The 15,968-nt window shown below is 47.7% G+C and overlaps 1 protein-coding gene across 5 annotated transcripts in view; it reads right to left on the reverse strand.

The window, feature by feature from the left end:
• The window catches only part of IRAG1 (inositol 1,4,5-triphosphate receptor associated 1), a 98,383-nt gene extending 83,822 nt beyond the window's left edge, over window positions 1–14,561 (reverse strand). For 2 of the 5 annotated variants that reach the window (XM_084893516.1, XM_084893515.1), the window contains exon 1: window positions 14,378–14,558. In XM_084893516.1, the coding sequence (XP_084749642.1) occupies window positions 14,378–14,444 (67 nt within the window). In that variant the 5' untranslated portion in view covers window positions 14,445–14,558. Of the gene's footprint in view, window positions 1–14,377 lie in introns of all 5 variants that reach the window. The other 3 variants (XM_084893514.1, XM_084893513.1, XM_084893512.1) reach the window with 3 other exon arrangements.
• Between the last annotated feature and the right edge of the window lie 1,407 nt (window positions 14,562–15,968).

Genomic DNA, 15,968 nt, shown 5'->3' on the forward strand with positions numbered 1-15,968 from the left:
CAAAGCTCAAGAGCAGGATTCGTTCCTAGTCTGGAAATGCCCCGTCCTCTTTCCTTTTTCTTCATCGGTGAGGAACGGGTTTGGAAACAGAGAACATGGCCTGTCACAAGCACACAACTTTCAGCTGGAAAGTTCCCAGAACACATTCTGTTCCAGTCTCCTCTCATCCCATTCCACTCTCATCTCAGCCCAATAAAGGCACGTGATGCCCATGTCCACTGTCTCGTGACCTCTCTACTGCTGCCAGGCATGTGCAAGGGACTCAGTTCAGCAGGAAAACTGACTCACTTCCCTGCTGTGCCTGCTCTTTCAATTGTCAACCACCTCTGAGAAGGGAAGGCCAAGGAAGTTTCTGGATGTCTGCTCTGATCCCTTGACTCCAGACTCAGCCAGAGGCCAAGCAGCACCATTTGCCGAAATAGCCTTTAGTCACATCCTAAGATGTTGGGCCATCCCCTTGTATTAGTAGGAAGGATGTTTGGAGGAGTTGGTGTTGGATGCTGTGTGCCCCCCACATAACTAGGAAATGCACAGCAGAGCCTGGGGGTAGGGGAGGGGACACTGGCCTGCAGATTCTGGACAGGCTGAACCAGATCTGTGCTGGGAAACGGCCCTCGGGCCCCTGAAGACCTCCCCAGCTGCCTACCATTTGGAGCAGTAGTGAATTAATGTGGTCCAAGCTCCAAAAATAGTAGTCAGAGCATCTAAACTTATCTTCCATCCTGGGCCCGGCCAGTCCCCTGGGAATGTCAGCATTTCTAAAACATCTCTATTTATCCAGAGTGCCTTGTGTTCGACCCCAATTTGGGTCTGGGCAACCATTAAACTCTCTTGTTCCTTCCACGCCTGCCCTGTCCTCTCAACTCTGCATCCCTCGCTCTGCACCCTAAACAGGAAATGCTCAAGATTTATGCTTGCTGCACCCAAGCCAAAGGCCTTTAACCTGGCGCATGGCTCCAGAGGGCAGAGAGGGCCCCTTGGAGAAGTGGTCTGGGCGCTCTCTGTCGTTAGTTGTGAATTAATTGCTAACCATGAGAACCGGGGAAGTGCAGTCACCTGGCGAGGCTTGGGCTCTGGCTTGCTGCGATGCCAAAAGAAGCCATTCCCACAGCAGTCTGTCTTTCTCTGACAAATTTATTCTGGGTTCTCAGGGAATTTTGCCGTCATGAAGACTGGCCGCTCCAGGCATGCCTCTGGCCTCTGTACATCCTGTGCTCTATGTGTGGAATGCCCTGTGTTCCCTCTGCCCTGCCTGACAAATGCCCCATTACCTTCTCCCTCGATGTCTTGCTAAGGGCAGGGACGCTGTGTTGTTCACAAAGTTTGTCTGCAGTGAATGCCTCCGAATGACCACCAGGTTACACCCCATACCTACCACTCCTGATCAACCAGGATTCCCAGCTGCTTACTCATGGAATGGGGATGATACAGGCCATGAGCATCTCCCCTGCCTCCTGGAGACTGACCTCTGATCGTCTAACAGTTCGTGGTCAGGATCTCCAACCACTGCATGGGCTGTGTGGTTGCAATGCAGTTTGAGTGTCCTTCAGTTTGAAGATCGTTTTTTGAGCTGTGACACCATCTGCCTCCCTCAGAGATGCCATGCAGCTCAGAACATAGGAAGTGCTTGAGGGGTGGGGAGTGAGGACGAGCTCCTCTACAGCCTCAGTTTCCACCTCTGAAAAAATGGAGATAATTGTTTCTATTTCAGGACAACTGAGAAGATGGAATAAGATGCATAAACTACTTGGCACAGAGTTGGTGCTTTGAGGGAACATCTGCAGTTTTTGCCCCTTTGGCACCCAGTCCTCCCTCTTCTAGTAACAGCAGCATCCTAATTGTCCCTGTCGTTGGAGTGGGCGTTGGCCCCACAGTAGGAGGGGGCCTGTCACACAGCCCTGGCTGCTCAGAACACCCCAGGCCCCTGGCCCTGGTGATTAACTGAGGCATAGACACATGATTCAGACAGGGCCGATAAATTCAAGTTGGCAACTTTTCTGAAATTTTGGGGGGAGTCTTGATACTGGGGGTTCTGAAAGGATAAATGTAAACTTGGAACTGCAAGTACCATGATGTCACCATGAGAAGAAGTCACCGGAGAAGAGAGATCCAGGGACGTGGGACATTTATTCTGTCTTTGAACGATAGAGGGAATGAGCCCCATGGCTCCAGCCATAACTGAACCTGCCCTAGACTTACTTCTCAAGTATGTGTTCCAGGAAAGTCTGGTTCTTATCTAATCAAATTTGGTTGTTTCTGTCCCAAGCAAATAAGAATCTTGGGTAATGCAAAGCTCAACAGATTTGGCCTACCTTCCCTCTTGCCGCTGACATTGCTCTGGGGGGACATCCATGATCCTTGTCATTTCCTTGTCTCTCTCCCTTTAGTCCATCTTCCACCAGAATGATCATTCTCAAACACAGGCTTAGTCATCTTACTCCCCATCTTAGAAGACTCCTTCACTCCTGCTGCCTGGAAACCGAGTTCCCACTCCCTCAGCCCCACCTTCAAAGCACTCCGCAATCGGACCCCAGTTCCCTCTCTTTTTCTCTTTTTTAAATTGAGATGCAATCGACATAAAACACTAGTTTTTGATGTACAGCTATTGATTTGTTAGTTAACATCCAACATCACATATAGTTACAAAAACTTTTTTTCTTGTGATGGAAACATTTAAGATTTACTATCTTCGCCATCCACCCTAATTCCCTTTTGAGCTAATCTCTCAGGACCCTCTTCCGTGGCACCACACGTACTGTGCACGATTTCTATCAACCCATTCCCACTCGGAAACGCTTCCCCACTCTCCCACCTGTGCTTCCTGCAGGAAATCCTTCCACTCCTAACCTGCCTGCCGAAATCCCACCTACGCCATTCGCCAAGACAGAATAAATGTCGCGCGTCCCTGAATTTACCCCCTTGTTATATATAGTCCCTTCACTCTGTCCTTCCGTGGGAATAACGTACTATATAGACATTTCAAGAGCAGAGAGCATGTCTGACTCAATTGTGAATCCCCTTGAGGGCTTCCAGAAGGTTTGCCAACATAGGCCCTTGGTCAGTTTGCTGACATAAGACCTCAGCTTTCAGTGACAAACTCTGAATCCCCTGACCCTTCCCTCAACTACACTCTAAGAGAGTGGATCCTGACCTTTGGGTCATATTTCTTCTTCATCAGAAAATTTTTTTCAAAAATTATGGTAAAATACACATAACATGAAATGCATCATTTTAACCATTTTAAAGTGTGCAGTTCGGTGGCATTAAGTGCATTCACAGTGTTATGCTCTTAATACCACTACTTATCTAGTTCCAGAGCTTTCTCATCACCCCAAAGGGAAAGCTCATACACATTCAGCAGTCACTTCCCATTCCTCCTTTCCCCCTACCCACAAGGCCCTGAAAATCACCCGTCTGCTTTCTGTCTCCATGAATTTTCTTATTCTGGACACTTCATATAAATGGAATCATACAACATGTGGTTTTGTGTCTGGCTTCTTTCACTTAGCATAATGTTTTCAAGATTCATCTGTGTTATAGCATGTATACATACTTCATTCCTTCCTATGACTGAATAATATCCCCTTACATGGATAAGACACATTTTGTTTATCCATTCATCTGCTGATGGACATTTTGGGTTGTTTCCCCTTTTTGACTCTTGTGAATAGTGCTGCTATAAACATTCTTGTACAAGTTTTTGTTTGAACACCTGTTTTCAGTTCTTTTGGTACGTACATACCTAGGAGAGGAATGGCTGGGTCATTAAAAAAATAATAATAATAACCTCCTGAAATGTGTTCTCAGACTCACCATTGCTTAGAATTCCTCTTGCTAGTCAATGCTGGCACAGACTTCCACTCACACTCTGCCAGTGGGATTTCATTTATAATCAGAACGTTTTCCTAGGGCAGATTCTGCCTGTACCTTTGCCTTTTCTGAGTCTTCTGTGAACTCCTGGAATCCTGGGTTAATGCTCCCTTTTTAGATATGTTTTTTAATTGATTTTAGAGAGAAAGTAGGGAAGGGAGAAAAAAACATCAATGAGTTTCTTTGCAAGTCCCTTACTGGGGATGGAGCCTGCAATCCTGGGGAACGTGCCCTGACAGGGAATCAAACTGGTGACCTCTTGGTACACAGGATACTCAACCAACTAAGGCATACTGGCTGGGCAATGCTCCTTTTTGATGACTCTGAGTGTGGCCCTCAAGCTGAACTTCAGTCTTGAAATTTCCACCCTATTTTTTTGTTCATCCAAGTTCAACAAGAGAGCACCTCCTTTCCCTTCTCTGGGGGAAACTATATCTTGGACTGGGAAGTCCCTGGACCTCTTTGGAGCAGAGAAGAGGCACAATGACCTCAGTGGAATTGGGTATGACACATGGAATTGGGCCCAGCTGCTGCTTAAAGCCTCCAACCCTAACACTTCCTACTTACACCTGGAATGCATAGGAGACTAAAAAATACGGCAAGCAAACTAGACAACAGATAACAACGACAACATTCACAATTCATCAAAGGCATACCATGTTCCTGACACTTTAGGCATATTCATCCCCTCAATCCCCCACCTACAGTATACTATGGTGAGTGCTAGCTTGCAAATAAGGAAACTGAGGCTCAGTGTGGTGCTGTGACTCTTCCAAAGTAACAGAGCTGATGGATAGCCAAGTGGGATTGTAAGCCAGCAGAATCCATGCTACCCCCACTGGTCACTGTCTGCATCCCAGGGAGATGCTTTTGAGCTGACCTGACCCACTTAGCACCTGCCTGGGGAGTTCTGCAAGCAGTGAGAGCTTTCCAGATGCTACATAATGCACCTGCTTCTTCTCAAACAAGAGTGTCCCTAGCCAGCTTTTCCCAAAGTCTGTTCTCTGCCACCGTTGTTCTCGGTGATGTTGTTAGGAGCTGTGAAAATACAGCCTTCTATGTTTCAATACATTTGGGGATATTAGTATGAGACAGGCTTCTGTCCTGCAAGCCTTTAATAAGAAAATACCTCCAAGAGGGAGAGAAAGTAGTACAGAATGTTTCTCAAACTTATTTTACCAGGGAATGGTTTTTCAAGGTCTCAATGTGACCTCCTCAAAGTGCTAGTCAGAGACCCTCTCCAATGAGTAAGTAGCCAGAGGTGAGAGAGCTGAGTGGCTGTGCACATGGACTCCTGAGCCAGGCTGCCTGAGGTCCTATCCCAACTGAGCCATGTGGCTGTGTGACCTTGGGCAAACTACTTCATCTATCTGTGCCTCAGTCTCCTCACTTGTTAATCATGGGTAAGGATATTCATGCAGATTATGTAACACACATAAATTCCTGAGAACAATGTTTAGCACATATTCAGAGCTCATTAAATGTTAGCTGGCATTTTAGCTCCTTCCAGAGCCTTGATGAAGGGGATATCCCACATCCATCAGAGACAGAGTCTGCACCTGGCACTCCCTTCCCCAGGCCACAGCAGCCACTTGTTCTATAAGACCTCTCTGGGAAGATAGAGCAAAGCAGATAAGCAGATTAAAGACTGCTGTTGTTCCCCAGGAGTAACCCTTCCAGCTCTTGATGGCTGGAGAAGACTTCTGTTTCATTTTTCTCCTCCTCACAGATGGGCACCTGAGAGTCAGAGACTGAGATTCTAAATCCAAGTTACTCTTCACTGGGGTCTTGCGTTTCCTTCCCTATACTGGAGAACAGAACAGGCCTCTGATCCAGGGACATGGTCCAGAGAAGGGTGGGGTTAGAGCTCTAAGCAGGCAGTAAGTGTCCTGCCCTTTGTGAGAAACAGGAGAGGGGGCCTAGGGCCAGAGCACTTGGGTATTAAATTGGGATCATTAACAGTAGTTGCTGCAATAGACGCAACATTTCAGTGGCGTTGAAAGTACATCTTGCTGACTTCGATCTAATCATATTAGAATGGCCACCTCTGCCCTATAGTGAGAAGTTCTGTAACAGACAACCCTGAGGGAACATATAGGCAGCAGTAAGTGGGATGCCAGGAATTCCTGGATGACCCTGCTTGCCAAAGTCTTTTTCCTCTGTTGGCCAACTGATGCTCCGCTCTGCCTTGTTGCAGATGTAAGACCCTGGTGGAGGGCGTGCCTTTGCTTCTGAATGAATCCTCCCAGTTTTTCTAGGTCTTCCTTAATGCCTCGCCCCCAGAAGGTCTCAGGCTCTGCAGGAGCTGGTATTGGCCTTACTAATTACCTGCCCGTGCAGAGATGGTTAGTGCTTCTTGAATCTTCCTGTGTTCTCTGCAGGTCCCAGACTCCCTTGCAGTTGGTTGGGGAGGGTCTGACTAGCTCTGGCCAACTGACTATGTGTCACCTCTGGGTTGAGGCATCTCTTGTGTCCACCTACAGCATCCATCTCTTCCTCTGCCAAGATGGCTCTGGAGGCCAAGTGCTCATGGGAAAGCTGGAAGAACTAACTCAGAAGCAGATGCAGCCCCTCTCCCACGTCTCACCTCTGCACTGAGTGGCAGAGAAAGCATTGGCTGGGCAAGGGAGGAGAGCGGCTTTGGCAGGCAGGGCCATCCAGGAATTGTTGGCATTTACATGGCCACTTAATGCCAGGTATTTCTTTCTTTTCTGTTATTAGACTTCTTGCTGTAATTTGGGATACAGTGTGCCCTGTGATTCAAATATTCCCAGGAGTACATGGCAACTGTGATAGGCAGCTTGCCTCAGCCTACAGCATGAACATGAATTACCTGGGGGTCTTGCTGAGCCTCAGATGCTGACTCCAGAGGCCTGAGTCTGTGTTTCTAACAAACTCCCAGGTGGTGCTGATGCTGTGGGTCCCTAGATCGTGTTCCGGATATAAGGTGATGGGGCAGGGTTAACCTCCAGAAAGTCTGGGAGGAACAGTGCCTAGTGCCCAAAAAATGTTCTCATTTTGCCCTAACCAGTTTTGCTCAGTGGTTAGAGTAGGGGTGTCGAACTCAATCAGAGAAGGGGCCAAAATCTAAAATCCAGCCTAAATCGCGGGCCGAATGGTTTACTGAACAGTCATAAACTGACAATGTCATAAACTGACAGCGGAGTGCAGTGATGACAGCGCGGTGCGGGCCACATTGCAAGACCTGGCGGGCTGGTTTTGGCCCGCGGGCCTTGTGTTTGACACATGTGGGTTAGAGCATCAGCCTGCAGACTCAAGGGTCCCAGGTTCAATTCCAGTCAAGGCCATGTACCTTGGTTGCAGGCACATACCCAGTAGGGAGTGTGCAAGAGGCAGCTGATCGATGTTTCTCTCTCATTGATGTTTCTAACTCTATCCCTCTCCCTTCCTCTCTGTAAAAAAAATCAATAAAATATATATATTTTTTAAATGTTCTCTTTTCTTTTCAAATCAGAAGACAACATGAACTATTTAGTCAAAGAAAATGTTTCCATAGATAACGTTGATATATTTATCTACACCGACAGAGTTATAAAATAACAGACCTACAGCCCCACCATGAACAGGCCCCGAAAAATCCTAACATGGCCTTGGTGGTGGGATGGGAGAGGCTATGCTACCCACAGGGCACAGAACTGTGAATTCATGAAGGTCACACAGGAAACACAAGAGATGCCATCTGAGGATGTGCCATGCACATGGTAGTTAGCTGCCAGACCATATCCTTGGGTCTCCTCACTTCCCAGACCTTCTCCACTTAGGGAACTTTTAAGGGTACTCCGTGTCTCCTGAAGGCCCCCCAAATTCTGGTGCCTGTGAGGTTCATCTCTTCCAAAGGATTGAAATCCAATTCTGTCCCTGCTCCCAGAGCTGGAGGGCCCGGTGCAGCTGGCCCTTTGGTGTAAGGGACGTGGGACCAGGCTCCAGAGGCAGCTTTTGTTAGTGACAAATGTAAGACTACTGTCTCTGACCTGAGCAGCAAATATCCAAAGCATGAGTCAAGTGCCTTTTTAACAAGAGAGTGAATAGGCATTCCCTTCAGCAGTGAGTGTTTTCTTAAAAACACATCCTTCCATTTACTTTGGACCTGGCTGGTTCTGACTGTCCCTAAAAGCACTGCCCGGGGCTTTTAGAGAATGAGCAATAACAGCTGAGTCTTCTAACACACCTGCAGCCCTCCCTGTCATAGACACAGTGTCTGACACCATTATTTCTCTGAGGTGGCTTCAAACATGAGCCTACAGGGATGAATCACTAGGCCTTGGGGGTAAGCAGTTCCCAGATGAGGAAGCCAAGGAATGGTAAGGAAGAAGTGATTTGCTCCAGGGCACAACATCTAAGAGACAGAGCCAAGCCTAGATCCCCGGAACCCTGCTGTCTTCATTTCAGCTTAAAAAGTGGGAACAGAAGTGGATACTGGAAGACTTTTCACTGTCTTTCCTCTTCCCTTTGTTAGGAATGAGCTGCCTGCTAGCAACACACATTCATTCTGCTCCAAGATTGAAAGGAACTTGCCTCCAGCAGAGGGCACTGCACAGGGCTGGGGGTAAGTCCGCTTCATTCAATATTAGAAAGCCTACTTGCCTGCAGGTGTCAACCACATTCTCCAATACCAGCTTTCTGCCACAGGATGATATTAAACTGACTTCTCAACAAGGCTTAGAACTTAACCAAAGGAGGGAGGTGATGCTCACTGGGCCTCCTTAATACCCCACCTGTCACCAATGGCCAATCATCTAAAGAATAAGTCTGCTACGCTCCTTGGGGTATTAAATGGAGGTGACAATGGGACCCAGGATTATGGGCAGTCAGAACCTCAAACCGAGTACAAAAGTCTCCTGGATGGAATCTGTGAAGGGGGACAGATAGAGACTAGGAACTGTCTCAGCTAATATTTACTGGGTGCCGAGAACAGACACTGGGCTAAGGAATTTAAGCCTGCAAAGTGGGCACTGCTTTATCTCCGTTTTACAAGAGGGGAAACTGAGGCTTGAGAGATTAGGTGTAGCTCAATGTGTACAGTGGGTCAGCAGTGGCACTGCACTGCCTCTAGCATGTGGCAGCCTCTCCCACTGTGACAATGAGGGGAGATTGGCCAACGCTCTTTTGACTATACCTGTATGAGCAAAGTCAAAGGTGTTTCCGGCTTTCTTCTCTTTCTGATGAACTAGGAAACATCCTCCCTATTAGCCTGTCAGTGGCAGAACTGCCTCTTGCCTCTGTGTGTCCTTTCCAGAGTGGCCACCGTGCCCTCTGCACCCGGTCCCAGACCTACAGCCCCATCATGAACAGTGTGTCTTCTCATCCTCTCAGGATCTCCTGCCAGCCCACAGGTTCCTAACTTTCCCTGGTTAGCCGGGGTGGCTCAGCTTCCCCACACCTGCACTCACAGTACCCCTGCTCATAGAACCCAGTTTCCTTTAAGCCAGCGTTTCCTAAACTTGAGTCATCTGCACACCATACTCATAGTTTCTGCCACCTCTGTGTGCCACTTATGCATCTATTGACTTAATATTCTTTAATTTGACTAGCAATGAGCCAGAAAGCCAGGGTTGAAATCCCAGCTCTGCCATTTACCAGCTCTGTGTTGTTGAGCAAGATATTTAATCTGTCTGTGCTTCAGTTACTCCATTTGTATAAGAGGGATAATACTGGTAACTACTTTAGGAGATTCCTATAAGGGTTAAATGAGATATTGCAGGTAAAGCACTAAAACAGTACCTAGCAACCCAGCCGATATGGCTCAGTGGTTGAGCATCAGCCCATGAACCAGGAGATCATGGCTTGATTTCTGGTCAAAGCACATGCCCTGGTTGTGGGCTCGATCCCAGTGGGGGGTGGGGTATACAGAAGGCAGCTGATCGATTATTCTCTCTCATCATTAATGTTTCCTCTCTCTCTAAAATTGATAAAAACTTCTATATATATAAAAGCCTAAGCAACCATTATGACCAGTCAACCTCTCAACCTGTCTACCGGTCGCTATGATGATGCCCTGGCCATCAGGAGACAGACAGTCAACACAGGAGCTACCCCTGATGGTCAGTGCAGCTTCCACAGCCAACATCCTGCAGTCCCTTTGCCTGACTAGCTGGCCCCATCAGTCTTAATTGGGCTTGATGGCCCCAATTGGCCCCAATCGCTGGCCAGGGTGAGAAATCCCATCTGTGAATGAATTCGTGCACCAGGCCTATACTACTTTTATAAAACAGTACCTACCACACACAAGCACTCTAAGTGTTAGCTACTCTTGTTGTTACATTTATTTTAAAAGGAAACTTCATATCTCTACTGAAAGTAGAAAAATCAGTACCACTTATACCACTAATAGAGAGGAATTGTAAAAGTGAATTAAAATGAAAACAGTTACTAAATTCTAGCAAAGGCTCTGGGCCTGAGGCTTGCTCTCATTTTGTCAAGAAGGGAGACGCACGAGTATCCAAAAGATGGAGAAAGTACTCCAGGCGCTGGCCAAGGGAACCCTTGTCCCGCCTGGCTGGAACTTCCCGCTGCAGCACTGGGAGTCCTGTGCCACCCCTCACTCCTGGGTGCCTCCGATGGAGGCTTTCTCCTTCAGCAAAGGACTGAAAAGAACTTAAAAAGGAACAACGTTCTTCTGATGTGAGTTTGCGTGCTTAGGCTGAGTCAGTATCCCACTTATCAGCATCTTGCAGCCCACGCCATGGGCCACACAGAAAAAGCTCATCTCTGAGAGCCAAGTTTCCAAATTCCATAAACATATGGAAAGGCCATCATGAGACTGTCCCCAAAGAAACATTTGTAAATGTCTAATGAGGGGAATGATGACTAACCTGTTCACAGCTAACATTACATTAGACAACCATTGAAAAATACTTTGAAGTATCTTTAATGACATGGAAAAATGATGGTGATAGCATGCTCACTTAGAAAGCAGACTAAGATGTCCTTCTTTAGATGAGTAGATAAACAAGCTGTGGTCCATCAGTCAATGGGATATTATTCAGTGCTAAAAAGAAATGAGCTATCAAGCCACGAAAAGAACCTGAAGTGCATATTACTACATGAAAGAAGCCATTCTGGAAAGGCTATACACTATAGGATGCCAATTATATGACATTTTGGAAAAGGAAAACTATGGAGGCAGTAAAATGATCAGTGCTTGCAACGGGTTAGGAGAAGAGAGCTGATTAGGTGGAGCACAGAGGATTTTTAAGGCAATGAAAATGCTCTATGATACTGTAATGGTATGTACATGTCTTTATACATGTGTCTAAACTCATAGAAGGTATAACACCAAGGATGGACCCTAGTGTAAGCTTTGGACTTTAGATAATAATGATGTGGCAGTGTAGGTTCATCAGTTGTAACAGAGGCACCTCTCTTGTGCAGGGTGTTGATAATGGGGAGGCTATGCATGAGTGGAAGCGAGGGAACTTGGCTGAGGGACAGCACAGGGAACCTCTGCACCTTCTATTCAATATTGTTGTGAACTTAAAACTGCTCTAAAAAATCAAGTCTTTTAAAAAAAAAAGTTTTTAAGCTGACTATAAAACAACATATAGTAAGATCCTAGTTTCATAAAATATAGAGACATATAAAGAAACATACCATATTATTAATAATGTATTTATCTCTTAGTAAAAGGATTTGAGAGGGATTTTTTAAAATTTTTCTTTGTATTTATTTTCAAGTTATTTATTTCCTACTTATACCACTTTCTATATTTTCCAAGAAAATTTAATAAGGAACATACGTTACTTTTATTACCAGGAAAATTCTTTTTTTTAAAATATATTTTATTGATTTTTTACAGAGAGGAAGGGAGAGAGTTAGAAACATCTATGAGTCATCGATCAGTTGCCTCTTGCACGCCCACTACTGAGAATGTGCCCGCAACCAAGGTACATGCCCTTGACCGGAATCGAACCTGGGACCCTTCAGTCCACAGGCTGACGCTCTATCCACTGAGCCAAACCAGTTTCAGCAGGAAAATTCTTGAGTAAAAATTATAAATAAAAAATTCTAGGGAGAAACTAACCAGAGCTAATTACACCCATTCTTCACAAATCCCCCACTTTGCATCCTCTGAAGCCAGACTAAAAGAATCTGATCATCATGGTTACATACATTATAATTCCTCAAGCTTACAAATATTATGACCCTGTTTAACCAGAATACATTGTATAAGCATTCTGTCCATTTCTACATAAGAAAGAGAAAAAAGATTCTGAGCATGGTACACTCCCAGCACCATTCTGGGTGCAGGATGCACAGGGGAGAATGAGACGTCCTCTGCCTTCATGGGGCTCAGTCTCCATTCCTACTGGAGATGTGGGTGCATCCATCCCCTATATTACCAAGACTGAAAGGAAAGGGTGGGGACAGTTTGGGAAGCTGAGAACCCTACGTGTAGTTAAGCCCACCATGCACGGAATGGAGCTTCCTCTCACAGTCACACGAAACCCCTCACCCTGAAACCATAAGCCCCCCCACCCCACCTAGCAACTAGTTTCAAACAGAAGGTATAACATGACCATCACTATCCTCATCTAAAATACGAAATCCCCCGCTCTGTGTCTGGGTGGCCTTGGGAAGTCATTTAACATCCCCTAGTACTTGTGTCCTCCCCAGTAAAACAAGAGTGAAGACAGGGGCCTCATAGTATTGAAGGAAAGTGCCCACAGGGACCCCACACGCAGGAAGTTGAAGGAAGGAGCCCATGACCCCGCAGGCAGGAAGCCTCAGGTGCAGTCCTGGAGGAGCCGGTGCTCCTCCAAATACCAACCAGAGAGGAACAGAGGGTGCTGCCTGTGAGCGGGGCCTCCAGAGATGGGCAGGCTGGGATCAAATGCCAGCTGTGCCACGTCTCTGTGCTAAAACGTCTGCAAGATGAGGGCAGTAGTAATGGCCCCTGCTTTGTGGGTTGTGGAAGCCTTAAACTCCTGCAGGGGAAAAGCTTAGAAGAGCATTTGATGCATAGTAAGAACAGTGTGCTTGCTTTTTTTTTCTCTTCCAGAAACATATTGATGGGAATCATTGATCATGTTGTAGCAACTGGCATATGATTACACCTCCCAGATGATCTTAGAGGGAAAACAGGAATGTCCTCCTTATCACCAAGCACACAGGAAGCCACACCAGCTGTGAACACACACACACACACACACACACACACACACACACACATCACTGAATCATGGACAGAACAAACATAATGATGACATCTGTTTTGTCCATTAGATCAAAACTCAGGAGACATATTCAAAGCAGAAGTGCTCCCTCCCATCTGGGATGAGGAGCAGGAGCACTGGAGTTAGAGCCACACAGACTTGGGTTAAAGCCCTAGCTCTGCTCTTCCTTAGCCTCTGACCTTAGGCAAGCCACTTAACCTGAGCTGCCTCCCCATAAAAATGGTGGGGTGAGGCTGGGGGAGTTAACTCCACTTGCTCCACCAGCCTGTCATTGCCCTCTGGTGGGGACAAGGGAACCCTTAGCAGGCTCTGACTCCCTTGTGCTACCAGCCTCACAGTTCTGGGGAGCTTCCTTCTTTTTCCTGCAGGAGACCCAGCTCAGACAAACCCATGGCCTGCTCTACTTCCCACTGAGACCCCAAAGAGCAGCCTGAAGAGTGTTAAGACGGCAGAGGCTGGGCTCTGAGGGGCAGGAGTGCTGGCCAGGGGTGCCAGACTCACACTGTTTACTCAGACTACGGAGCATCTCTAGGCCTGACAACTGGTTACTGGGCAGGAGGGAGCAGGCCAGCTGGGCCCCTCTGGCTCCCACCGGCCTTTCCTTTGGAGAAAGCCAGCCTCAGTGCCATGCTGCTCTCTCTAGGAATAGATTGACACTGAGCACCTGGAGGTGAGCAGGGCTTGGGGACAGACTGGGCACATGCACACACACCCTCTAGGGAGCAAGGTTAGGGCACAGGGGGCCAAAGCTGGAGATAGGAGAGTTGGGGACAGAGATAAAAATGAGCTGTAACCGAACCACAGGACAGGAGAGGCAGGAACAGAAACAGGGCAGGTGAAGGATGGAGACAGGGCTAGGCCAGCACAGGGACCAAGGAGGATGGGGGCCGTTGCACAAAGTGAGTGGTTGGGGGGCAGAGAGCGGCACAGTAAGCGGAGCCGGGATGGTAAAGGGGGCGCAGGCGGTACAGGCTCACATAATCTAGAGACACTTAATTGCCCCAAAGGGGCCCACAGGAAATTTGGGGGTGGAGACCTCCTATGAACCCACATTTTTACCATAACCTGTGCGTGCTCTCCAACAGCAAGCAAAAGCAGCACCATTTCTTTAAGTTAGGACCGGCCAAATTCCTTTCTTATTGAAAAATTAGGACATAAAAATAGTCAGCTGAAATGTCACCCAACAAAGCCAACCACCTTGGAAAGTTAAAGTCAGTGCCCCCCTCCCAGCACCCTGTACCTTTAAGGAGGAGAAGTTTCCCTCTGCTTCCCCGCTGAAGAGGCAGGTTATTCTTGGATATAGCAGGACTTACCTAAAACTGAGTTATTCCCCGTTCCTCCTCTGGCCAGCCTCTCTTCACTCTGGGGAGCTTTTACCATTTAAGGTCAATGTTACATCTGGCTCCAGAGCTCAGAGCTGAGAAGCCTCTGGCTGCGGAGCCTCAGCCTCCCGCCTCCTCCGAGGGGCTGGGACTTAGAGCCCAGAGCTCCTCCGGGAGTCCTCTCTGGCCCACTCCGGCCTGGCTCGGGGGGCTAAGGGCAGGGGAAGCTGGGCTCAGGGCAGGCTGGGCCTGCCAGGCAGCAACTGACCCTGCCCCCCCACCCCCCATCGGCACCCACACAGCACATGGCAAAACCCCTGGGCATCTCATGCCCCTGGGCACTGTCCTGGCCAGCTGGGGACCAAGGGAGCTCTGCAGATCTGCCTCCCAGCCTGGACTCCTCAGTGAGCATGGGAGCCTAGACAGGACTCTGGCCCCAAGCCAGGAGAAGCTGGGAACATTTCCTGTCCCAGGGACTTGTGGGTGGGGGCCGCCCCCACCTTAAACGCTTGGGATTACCAGAGAGAAGGGCCTGGGAGATTCCGCTAATCTGAGACCTGGCATCAGCCCCAGGGGCTTTGATCGCTGTGTCCCTGCTCCACAGCCTTATTGTCTTTACATCGTGCAGCCTCAGTCTCCTCACTTCTAACGTGGGAATAATAGTGATTGCACCTAACTCATGGCGTTGTAGGAGAATTAAATGAAATAATATTGGAAAGCTTAGCACAGTGCCAGCATCTCACAGGTGTCCATCAGCACAGGTTTATTTCCTGCTCCTTCACAGACACAGGTGAGGAAGGGCTGCCTCTCTCCTGGAAGTCCACACCCTGTCCTTATTCTTTCCTCACCTCCCTTGGGTGCGATGCCCACTCAGCCAAGATCATGGAGCCCAGGCTCCAGCCTTCGTCTGAGGTTGGAGGCAGCTCAGACCAGTGGTCACCAACCTTTCAGACCTCACAAACCACCGCTGGTTCACACAATCCCTGGGTAGAGTTGCCAGATAAATTACAGGACACTCACTTAAATATGAATTTCAGATAACAACACATAACTTTTTTAGTATAAGTATGTCCCAAATACTGCATGGGACATACTTATACTTAAAAAAATTGTTTTTTTAATCTAAAATTCTAATTTAACCGTACATCCTGTATTTTCATTTGCAAAATCTGGCAACTCTAGCCCTGGGCCATCTCATGTCACCCAGAATGTATTCACAGTCATGCTGAGAGCTCGACTGGTGCTTCAAGGCCTGTGGCCTCAAGCCCTCCTGGTGATGGCTCCCCAGCTCCTGGCCATGGGTCAGTCACCCCAGTCATGATGGGCTTTCTCTACCAACCCTGGCCCACTGTGCCTCCACCCCAGCCTGTCCACAGGCATCTAGTCCTGGACTCTCTCTCCTCCCTGATTACTATGAGAGAAATTCCTGAGGAATGCTGTCCGTGATACCTATAATTAATAGTATTTTTGCAGATGGAACCAGAGACTATCCTGGGTATTAATTATGCTTTTTCTCAAGTGACTATGTCAACCATCTACTAGGAATAGGCCCCACTGGCAAAGCCACACAGTGGTAACTGTT

The sequence above is a fragment of the Pipistrellus hanaki genome (assembly GCF_964339955.1).
Source record: "Pipistrellus hanaki genome assembly, chromosome: 9".
NCBI lineage: Eukaryota > Metazoa > Chordata > Mammalia > Chiroptera > Vespertilionidae > Pipistrellus > Pipistrellus hanaki.